This window comes from Oncorhynchus kisutch, linkage group LG11 (genome assembly GCF_002021735.2).
Source record: "Oncorhynchus kisutch isolate 150728-3 linkage group LG11, Okis_V2, whole genome shotgun sequence".
Lineage (NCBI taxonomy): Eukaryota > Metazoa > Chordata > Actinopteri > Salmoniformes > Salmonidae > Oncorhynchus > Oncorhynchus kisutch.
Genome location: NC_034184.2, coordinates 9279576 through 9291095, shown reverse-complemented (window position 1 = coordinate 9291095; position 11520 = coordinate 9279576). Strand labels below are relative to the sequence as shown.

Here is an 11520-nt window from a genome sequence, read left to right as displayed (position 1 = left end):
CATGTTCAAATGGTGTTTGAATATACACTTGCCAAAATTAATCAAGTTCTACATTGACAGCCTCATCACGTGTCTGTCTCTGTTTGTTTCCCATGACAAGATGTGCTTTAGCTTACTCTCTGAAATCTTGCTGGTAGCAGGGACTTCTTATTCTGCTCACAGTTTGTAAGGGTAGATCACGTGGTGGCTTATGGAGGACAATACCCATAAATTGTACAGACGCACATAGCTATTCAACCTATTACTGTAGCCTAGCAGCAAACATGAGTTTAATTGATATCTTGACTAGGCCTAGAGCTACAGTATCAACGAAAATTGCAATTATTTATTCATCAACAAGGCACATCTTTTTTTCGTTAAGAACGGGGACTTTACCTTTACGCATGTTGGTCATGGGCTGTTCTCCATAGTTTGGTGCTTTATTGGGCTCTGCCGCGTGGTGGCAACCTGCTAACGTTGCCATACACGCGCATGCAGGACGCAGACCGACAGTCAGTCCTGGATTCTCACAAGGAACAGTGAACGCTGCCTTTAAAGCGTAAGGACCGGGCTCCTCCGCTGCGGATGATAGCGTGGTTATTTTAAGTTTTTCTCCCACTCCCCTTCTCCCTATACTTCCCGCGTAATTTACCACTACCACTGAGTGAATAGATTCATTTATACCAAAGGAATTGCCGGACCTGACGTGGGAATAGGCTTTGGAAACTTTGGCTTCTCATGAGTGGAGTATCACGGATGTTGCTCGAGCACGTAACAGGGAGCTAGACGGTTCTCTCTCGCGCTCTCCCATATTCAAAACTAACAGAGAGAATCAGACTCACCATCAACAAAGGATAAACTTCATGATGAACTTTTATGGAAAGGGCAAAACTATTGCAGATTAAATTGTTGCCTTTGCCTATATTGACATTGTATGTTTTAACTTGCTCCGATGCAGGTGCAGTGATAATTTGAACTGCCTATGATTGAACTCTGCTCTGCAATCTGAAAAATATTTTTTCAAAGGAACACAGATAGGTTCAAGCTGTTTTCTTGCAATTCGTAATAGGTAGAAATAGGTTTGACCCCTTGCAATACAGACTGAAACCCACGACTGTCAGTGAGTGTATGCTACAATTTTGTTCAAACATAAAAAGCTATAGTGTGTATTTTTATCCACAGAGGAAACGTTTAAAATGAAAAAAATACGTTGCTGAATGACTGCGTTATTGCATAAGCCTACCGATAATTGCATTTTGGGCTCATATATTTGTTGGCATTCTTTACGTCATATGTGTGACGGCAAAGCTTTAAATTGACCCGCTTCACGTATCGTTCCTTCTGAGCAGTTGGCGCTGGTTGGATAGCTTGTTCTCGCTCGAGCGCCCGGAGATTGCCCGGTTTCAGCGGCAACAGCGTTCACGGAGAGAGGACAGTAACAGCATCCACACCGGCACACAGAGAACTCTGGGAAGACTTGGTCAGCACCACAGCAGAGCAACATGTATCCAGTGTGCCTGACACACGCTGCGCATTTAGTCCGGCTGGGGACAATGGTTGGGGATTCGCCTGGATTGAGGTGGCGTGCCACATGGATTTTATTGTTTTCTCTGTTTATCCACTACACAACAGCTCAAGGTAAAATAATTCCGTTTGTGTAACACACCAGTGCAGGCTTCATGTCCCTTTGTCATGCAGTGCTTTCATGGAACAACGTTAATGAATGGTCCCCATGTCCTCATCTGTGGAGCTTGAAGGCGGTACTGTATAGCCTAATTCTATAAAGGCACAGTAAGGAATTATAAATATAATTATATACACTTCTTATGGTAACTTACACGCAGTGGCTCACTCTCTCTCTCTCTCGCTCTCTCTCTCACTCTCTCTAGCTCATGTCTCTCTCTCTTCTCTATGTCATGACATGCATGTCATGACAGTGCTTTTCTCATGCAGTAGAGTGCATTACCATGAGGACAAATTGGAGTAGTTGATAGATGTCAGTGAACTCAACAGCTAATCGAACATGCATCTGTCATGATCAATCCATAATGCTACTGTATTATAATTTACTTATCTGGCTGATGTCAGACTTCCTCTTACTTTACAAATAATGATACATTATATTGTATTTGACATCGGCAGTTGGAGTGCCTTGTTTTTAATTGATGTCATTTGAATTAAGATTCATTATTTTCAACTGTTATTAAAAATAGTGTTAGGGTAAATATTATTCTGACGTTTGAACACTCGCCATGAATTTGTCATTAGAAGCCCAGCTGTGTGAACATACTCATTTAATTAATACACCCTAATTAATTAATCAGGCGGGGTCCCATCCAGATGAAAATAAACAGATACAACACATGCTGATATTCATAAAATACTGCTAGGGCAAAACATACTGAATGTGAAAAGAGACTGTGTGTGTGTCTGTCTGTGTGCGTACGTGTATGTGACTGAATTATGTTGCCTTATCTTCTCACAGAGAGGCCTATAGCCACTTGTGGGACATTTTCACCTACTGGAGTTGATGTCCTCAAAGGGAAAGGTACCTTCCGTGTGAATTTAGTTACAGAAGCCATGTTGGTGGCTGGAGCAGAAATGATTCTTCATAGTTATTTAGCCTGGAACTGATTCCCAGAGGCGGTGGATGCGAGTACCCACTGCCCAGCATTTTCATAAGGAGGTAAAGAGAGAAAGGGGGTAGGCTAATGTATAATAATTATGTATCAGGTGTCCCCTTCCAGCACCCCTACCCTGCACACATACACTGAGTGTACAAATCATTAGGAACACCTGCTCTTTCTAGGACTTAGACTGACCAGGTGAAGCTATGATCCCTTATTGAGGTTACCTGTTGTAAATCCACTTCAATCGGTGTAGATGAAGGGGAGGGGACAGGTTAAATAAGGATTTTTAAGCCTTGAGACAATTGAGTCATGATTATGTTATGTGTACCATTCAGAGGGTGAACGGGCAAGACGAAAAGATTTAAATGTCCACCAGGATTATTTACATTGACCCCCCCCACCCCCTTTTTGTTTTACCACTGCTGCTACTCTCTGTTTATTATCTATGCATAGTCACTTTACCCCTACCTACATGTACAAATGACCTGGACTAACTGGTGCCCCCGCAGATTGACTCGGTATCGGTATCCCCTGTATATAGCCTCGTTATTGTTATTTTATTGTGTTCCTTTTTATTTTATACTTCAGTTTATTTAGTAAATATTTTCGTAACTCTATTTATTGAACTGCATTGTTGGTTAAGGACTTGTAAGTAAGCATTACACAGTAAGGTCTACACTTGTTTTATTCAGCGCATGTGACAAACACATTTTTACTTGACTTGACTATAAAAACGGCAACAATTCAGAGTCATAATCATTGGGGGAAAAGACTGGAATTACAGTGCTGACAATACTCTCAATAATCAGGGGTTATTGTGAGCTAAACTATGTATGTGTGTCCATTCTCTCTTCAAGTGCCTTTGAACGGGGTATGGCAGTAGGTGCCAGACACACTCATTTGAGTGTGCCAAGAACTGCAATGCTGCTGGGTTTTTCACACTCAACAGTTTCCTTTGTGTATCAAGAATGGTCCACCACCCAAAGAACATCCAGCCAACTTTGGACACCTTGTAGACTCTATGCCCCGACTATTTGAGCCTGTTCTGAGGGCAAAAGTGGGTGCAACTCAATATTAGGAAGCTGTTCCTAATGTTTTGTACACTCAGTGTACATTAATATTGAAGGCTTTATGAGGGCTTCATGAAGGCTTTAAATTCCTTTAAAGTGTGCATTTAGAATGTTTTTTTCATACCTCCATAATGTACTATATAAAGTTTGAGCCAGATTACTGTTTGAATAGAACAGGTGAGAGAGATAGTTCAAGAGAGAGAGAGGGAGTATCCAGAAGCAGAGATAGTATCCTCTGGTTGAACCCCCCCATCCCTCCTTTCCTCCTCCTTCCTCTTCACCTCTACCCTCACCCTCCCCTGCTTGTGTCTGCACAAGCCAGTGGAGCAGTATGGTAAGGTAATTGGGATGCAGGTATTGCTGCTGCTGTAGGGGATGAGCTGCGTTACCTCTGGAGATGTAGTCTAAGCCCTCAGCATCATTGTACCACTGTAAAATACAATGAAGAGGAGACTGGATTTGCAGTCCAAATGACACCCTAGTCCCTATATAGTGCACTACTTTTCCGCCAGCTCTTGTCAGAAGTAGTGCAATATAAATGGAATAGGGTGTCACTTGGGATTCACACTAGAATTAAACAAACAGGGATACTGAGATATTGCAAGTAGAGCTATATCCATCATTTTTGAGGGCAGATCCGCTCTCTCTGACATTTACTGAGAATTGATACTTTATGCATCATGGGATTAACAATCTTGACACTGTCACTTTTCACACTTTGTGTGTGAGAGAGAGAGAGAGAGAGAGAGAGAGAGAGAGAGAGAGAGAGAGAGAGAGAGAGAGAGAGAGAGAGAGAGAGAGAGAGAGAGAGAGAGAGAGAGAGAGAGAGAGAGAGAGAGAGAGAGAGAGAGAGAGAGAGAGAGAGAGAGAGAGAGAGAGAGAGAGAGAGAGAGAGAGAGAGAGAGAGAGAGAGAGAGAGAGAGAGAGAGAGAGAGAGAGAGAGAGTGTGTGTGTGTGTGTTCTGGGATTGTGTGCGTGTGGGAGAGAGAGAGAGAGAGAGAGTGTGTGTATGTGCATACTGTATGTAGAGGGAGATAGTGTGGCTATAGATGCCAGTGCTGTGCTCTGTCTATTCAGCTCTGGCAGCATTGCCTGCCCGGCCAAACTTTCATTATTGATTCAGGGGTCAAGACCCACAGGAATTAATTGGACACTCCTCATACTGTCTCTGAGTGCATCACTGCTAGTTGAGAGCACAGTGACCCGGGCCCTTTCCCTCCAATGATTAAAGGACATTAGGAGGCGAGCAGAGCAGAGCAACCTGACTCTGGACGGACAGCCCCGTCCGTTTTAATGTGTGTTTGTGTCCGCCGTCACCCACATTTTAGTGATCAGTCTAAGTAAAATGGCCTTTCAACAGAGGCAGAGCAGAAGAGTATGCATTAGAGTGGACTGAAGTATACTAATGACCTGCATTAAAGATCTATAGAAAAGATGCACTAGAGGAGGTCCAGTACTCTGCATATCCACTGTCATGTCAAATATCAGTATGCAACATTGAAGAACACAATGACCTAGAGGGAGTATTCAGCAGTGAGCAATTAATGTTCTTCTATAATAATGAACCAGAGGGAGTATTCAGCAGTGAGCAATTAATGTTATTCTATAATAATGAACCAGAGGGAGTATTCAGCAGTGAATTCTTTATGTTCTTCTATAATAATGAACTAGAGGGAGTATTCAGCATTCAGCAGTGAGTTTTTATGTTCTTGTATAATAATGAACTGGAGGGAGTATTCAGCAGTGAGGTCTTTATGTTCTTCTATAAAAATTAACTAGAGGGAGTATTCAGCATTCAGCAGTGAGTTCTTTATGTTCTTGTATAATAATGAACTGAAGGGAGTATTCAGCAGTGAGGTCTTTATGTTCTTCTATAATAATGAACTAGTGTGTAGCTACAAGCTGGTCTGCATGTGTTCTTTACACTGTTTATGTCATGGAGACACAAGTGAGTGAGGGAGGGTTATTATGGTTTCGCTAGCTCGTGAAAGCTACACTACGGAATCGACGTTGACGGTTTGTCTAAACATTGTTCTTTCCTGCCAATCATTGGTTGTTGGATTTGTGTTCAGAGGAATGGACCCGTGGAGCGAGCTGAAAGCCCCGTATGGCATGCTACCTTACTTCGCATAAGCATAGCTATGATAAATTCCCTAAATAAACCAGGGTGACAAAGCACACCCCAGCCTGGCTCACCACATATATTATGCCAGATCTGACATTTATAGCTACGGCATACCGTCTCTCACAGTTTCTCTCCATTTCTGATCCTTTCCTCATTTACTGGGCCTTGTAGACACAATGGGCTCTGGTCGCCTGCTGTTGAGGGCCATCTTTAACGAGGTTCTATTTTAGAATTCAGAGTAGCAGGGGAGGAATTTATTGGAATGTCATGTTTGGTGTCATGACGTTGGCCTGGGGGTAGGTTTATGACAGTCATAAATACCTCTTCCCCCCTTTTTTCTCTCTCTACCCTACTGATGTGAAATTTGAAAACCCCTTGGTAAACATAGAGATTCTGGTAACATCAGATGGTGGGGGGGAAATGAACTATATTCGGATAATCCGACCAATTGAACATATGCGGTGGTACTTAATGAATATGATGTCAGTTCAGTTGTCATCTGAGACATTCTCATCAATGATAAGATTACATAAACTCAACAGTGGAAAGTCTGCACATTGTAGTTATCGATTCGCATGGAATTGTTGTTCAATTTAAATGCTTGAATATAAAATTATTGGTGAAGAGATGAAATGTAATTTTAAAACAAAAATCCAGAAAATCACATTGTATGATTTTTAAGTAATTCATTTGCATTTTATTGAACATCCCACGGAGCACCATTTAAATCCATTATTAAAAAATGAAAAGAATATGGCGCCACAACAAACCTGCCAAGAGAGGGCTGCCCAGCAAAATTCACAGACCAGGCAAGGATGGCATTAATCAGAGAGGCATCAAAGAGACCAAAGATAACCCTAAAGGAGCTGCAAAGCTCTACATTGGAGATTGGAGTATCTGTCCATAGGACCACTTTAAGCCGTACACTCCACAGAGCTGGGCTTCACGGAAGAGTGGCCATAAAAAGCCATTGCTTAAAGAAAAAAATAAGGAAACAAGTTTGGTGTTCACCAAACAAAAGGCATGTGGGAGACTCCCAAAACATATGAAGAAGGTTCTCTGGTCAGATGAGACAAAAAATGTAGCTTTTTGGCCATCAAGGAAAAAGCTATGTCTGGCGCAAACCCAACACCTCACATGACCCCAAAACATCCCCAAGAACAGCATCCTGTGGGGATGTTTTTCTTCGGCAGGTACTGGTCAGAATTGATGGAATGGTGGATGGCGCTAAATACAGGGAAATTCTTGAGGGAAACCTGTTTCAGTCTTCCAGAGATTTGAGACTGGGCAGGAGGTTCACCTTCCAGCAGGACAATGATCCTAAGCATACTGCTAAAGCAACACTCGAGTGGTTTAAGGGGAAACATTTAAATGTCTTAGAATGGCCTAGTCAAATCCCAACCACAGTCCAATTGAGAATTTTTGGTATGACTTAAAGATTGCTGTACCCCAGCGAATCCAACTTGACGGAGCTGGAGCAGTTTTTCCTCGAAGAATGGGCAAAAATCCCACTGGCTCAATTAATTCCAGGTTGGAAAGGCAACAAAATCTGAAAAATGCCAAGGGGGTGAAAACTTTCGCAATCCACTGTATGAGGCAGCCAGAGACCTAGAGGAGTCATCCAGTCAAGGATGGTTCTGCAAACTGCAGTTTGAAAAGGGAACATTTTCCTCATCTTGTTGATTTTTGTTGTTCTGTTTCAAAGCCTTGTGGCCTTTGGTGTGATCACAAGCGTCCTTGTTCTGCTGATATGAGATTGACTGTTGAGGAGTGAGCAAGAGAAGAAGTGAAAGGAGGTGTAACTGACACCAGCCAGCAGCAAGGTTGTTAAATATTCGAGGGAGCAGGTCAGCTTAACCTCCTGGTCATGTTCTACAGACTCTCTGTAACTCTCGAAGGAAATTGCCCAAGTTTTAGTCTAACACAAAAGCTCAGCCTTGGAAAAAACACACATGCTGAAGTAAAAAACAACCTTGATGCTCTGATGCTGTAAAAAAACACTGATCTAGTTTAATCTCTGTTTGCCTCATGGACATCCCTGGAGAACATGGTCCCTTTTTTCCTGCCTCTCCATCCCCATGGCTCTGCCTGCCTGCCTGCCTGCCATGCGGAGGGCTGTCTGTGGCCTAGAGCAGCGCCTCAGAGTATATATTTATGATCTATTTATATTTCTGATCGACACTGCCACACAGCATATCAAATCAAATCAAATCAAATTTATTTATATAGCCCTTCGTACATCAGCTGATATCTCAAAGTGCTGTACAGAAACCCAGCCTAAAACCCCAAACAGCAAGCAATGCAGGTGGAGAAGCACGGTGGCTAGGAAAAACTCCCTAGAAAGGCCAATACCTAGGAAGAAACCTAGATAGGAACCAGGCTATGTGGGGTGGCCAGTCCTCTTCTGGCTGTGCCGGGTGGAGATTATAACAGAACATGGTCAAGATGTTCAATGTTCATAAATGACCAGCATGGTCGAATAATAATAAGGCAGAACAGTTGAAACTAGAGCAGCAGCACAGTCAGGTGGAAGTTGAAACTGGAGCAGCAGCATGGCCAGGTAGACTGGGGACAGCAAGGAGTCATCATGTCAGGTAGTCCTGGGGCATGGTCCTAGGGCTCAGGTCAGTTGAAACTGGAACAGCAGCATGGCCAGGTGGACTGGGGACAGCAAGGAGTCATCATGTCAGGTAGTCCTGGGGCATGGTCCTAGGGCTCAGGTCCTCCGAGAGAGAGAAAGAAAGAGAGAAGGAGAGAATTAGAGAACGCACACTTAGATTCACACAGGACACCGAATAGGACAGGAGAAGTACTCCAGATATAACAAACTGACCCCAGCCCCCCGACACATAAACTACTGCAGCATAAATACTGGAGGCTGAGACACACTATAGTTAGTGGTCCACACTGCCACACAGCATACACACTACAGTTAGTGATCCACACTGCCACACACACACTACATTTAGTGATCCACACAGCCACCACACTATTCTGAGCACGTTTACCCACGTTTACCCACAATACACACTACTCACTCACTTACACTATAACCAAGCATGGTGCGCTCATTATGATACACACACACATATACACACACACAGGTTGATTTATATTGCAGAAAACCACACCACCTGCTGTCTCTTCCCCTGCACAGCCCTTCTGCTTCATTATCTCTCTCTCTCTCTCTCTCTCTCTTTCTCTCTCTCTCTCTATCTCTCTCTCTCTCTCTCTCTCTCTCTCTCTCTCTCTCTCAGTAGCACTCTCCAATTACAGGAAGTATAAAGGAGGAGTATATGGAATCATTACTGGAGAGGAAGTGCCTTATACTGTATTAAAGTGACTGCAGGGGCCTGTTGATCTTACTAGTGCTCTGAATCTTAATTCATCAGGATGACTAATAGAGTCCACAGAGAGAGAAACCTTCTCAGAAGCTCACTGGCTGTGTCCCAAATGACACCCTATTCCCTATACAGTGCACAGTTTATTTATTTTAACTAGGCAAGTCAGTTAAGAACAATTTCTTATTTTCAATGACAGCCTAGGAACAGTGGGTTAACTGATGTTCAGGGGCAGAATGACAGATTTGTACCTTGTCAGCTCGGGGGTTTGAGCTTGCAACCTTCCGGTTAGTAGCCCAACGCTCTAACCACTAGGCTACCCTGCCACCCCGTGGCCTTAGGCCCTATATAGAGAACACGTACACTGTTACCATACCCTTGCTATTAGTATTACATTGTGTATTATGGAAAGAATGTCAGCCAGCCCCTATGGAGATTGGATATTCATTAACGTGAAGAATGACACGCAGCAGGTAGGCTAGTGGTTAGAGCTTTGGGCCAGTAACTGAAAGGTTGCTGGATCAAATCCATGAGCTGTCCTTCTGCACCTGAACAAGGCAGTTAATCTGGTAGGCTTTCATTGTAAATAAGAATTTGTTCTGAATGGACTTGCCTAGTTAAATAATGGTAACATGTGTATGGCTACTGCATCTGTTTGTGGAGCTTTTAACTGATTCAACAAAAGAGAGGTTTCTTTGGCCTTTTTTCACTCTGCCTCTTGGCTGTGTAGTTAGATCTCACTCTCTGTGTGTGTGTGTGTGTGTGTGTGTGTGTGTGTGTGTGTGTGTGTGTGTGTGTGTGTGTGTGTGTGTGTGTGTGTTTGCTTATGGGTTTATCAAGCATTAATCTACACAGAGATATTCTGCCAAAACCAAGTCTAAATTTCTTACCTTCATTTACAGTGGCAAATAAAAGGCACAGCACACCAACATCAAAAACTGATCCCAACTGTAAAGCATGTTGTAGGGAGCATCATGGTTTGGGGCTGCTTTGCTGCCTCAGGGCCTGGAGAGCTTGCTATCTTTGACTGAAAAATGAATTCCCAAGTTTATTAAGACATTTTGCAGGAGAATGTTAGGCTATCTGTCCGCCAATTGAAGCTCAAAAGAAGTTGGGTAATGCAACAGGACAATGACAAAAAACACAGAAGTAAATCAACAACAGAATGGCTTCAACAGAAGAAAATATTCATTCAGGAGTGGCCCAGTCAGAGTCCTGACCTCAACCCGATTGAGATGCTGTGGCATGACCTCAAGAGAGCAGTTCTCACCAGACATTACAAGGATATTGCTGAACTGAAACAGTTTTGTAAAGAGTAACGGTCCAAAATTCCATCTGACCTTTGTGCAGGTCTGATCCGCAACTACAGAAAACGTTTGGTTAAGGTTATTGCTGCCAAAGGAGGGTCAGTTGGTTATTAAATCCAAGAGTTCACATATTTTTCCCACCCTGCACTGTGAATGTTTACACGGTGTGTTCAATAAAGACATGAAAACGTATAATTGTTTTTGTGTTATTAGTTTAAACAGACTGTGTTTGTCTATTGTTGTGACCTAGATGAAGATCAGATCAAATTTTATGACCAATTTATGCAGAAATCCAGGTATTTCCAAAGGGTTCACATACTTTTTCTTGCCACTGTATTATTCAGTCAGCAATTCTCTTCAAGTCTCATGATTATGTCGGATAATCCCTTATTCTCACCAAAAATGCCCCTTGTTAAAATGCTTGAGTAAATTGTTGTGTGATGCAGTACGCACATGTGCATGCACACACACACACACACACACACACACACACACACACACACACACACACACACACACACACACACACACACACACACACACACACACACACACACACACACACACACACACATACACACACACACACACACTCTCTCTTCTCCAGTGAATATGGGGGTTCAAGGGCTCTGTCAATATTTTCTCCCCTTTCTCCAGTGAATAGTGGGGGTTCAAGGGCTCTGTCAATATTTTCTCCCCTTTCTCCAGTGAATAGTGTGGGTTCAATGGCTCTGTCAATATTTTCTCCCTTTTCTCCAGTGAATAGTGTGGTTTCAAGGGCTCTGTCAATATTTTCTCCCTCTTCTCCAGTGAATAGTTTGGGTTCAAGGTCTCTGTCAATATTTGCTCCCTCTTTCCCAGTCAATAGTGTGGGTTCAAGTGCTCTGTCAATAAAGCATTTGGGCTATGGTGTGGTTAAAAACAGTCACCAGTGAGATATAGGGCCCTCGTGTACTTGAGCTTGCCAAGTCATAGCCTCCCTGCTGACTGGGGTGGCAGCCAAGGTACCAGAGAGATAGAGGGCTGGACACACACTCCACTCCTCAGAGAACTGTATATTGCCAGGGT

At 43.0% G+C, this 11520-nt stretch overlaps 1 protein-coding gene across 5 annotated transcripts in view; it reads left to right on the top strand.

Moving 5' to 3' along the window:
• The first annotated feature begins 495 nt into the window (after positions 1-495).
• LOC109898960 (protein sidekick-2) overlaps positions 496-11520 on the top strand; it is a 651349-nt gene continuing 640324 nt past the window's right edge. For 3 of the 5 annotated variants that reach the window (XM_031835236.1, XM_031835234.1, XM_031835232.1), the window contains exon 1: positions 497-1617. In XM_031835236.1, coding sequence (XP_031691096.1) covers positions 1482-1617 — 136 coding nt within the window. In that variant the 5' untranslated portion in view covers positions 497-1481. Of the gene's footprint in view, positions 1618-11520 lie in introns of all 5 variants that reach the window. The other 2 variants (XM_031835235.1, XM_031835233.1) reach the window with 1 other exon arrangement.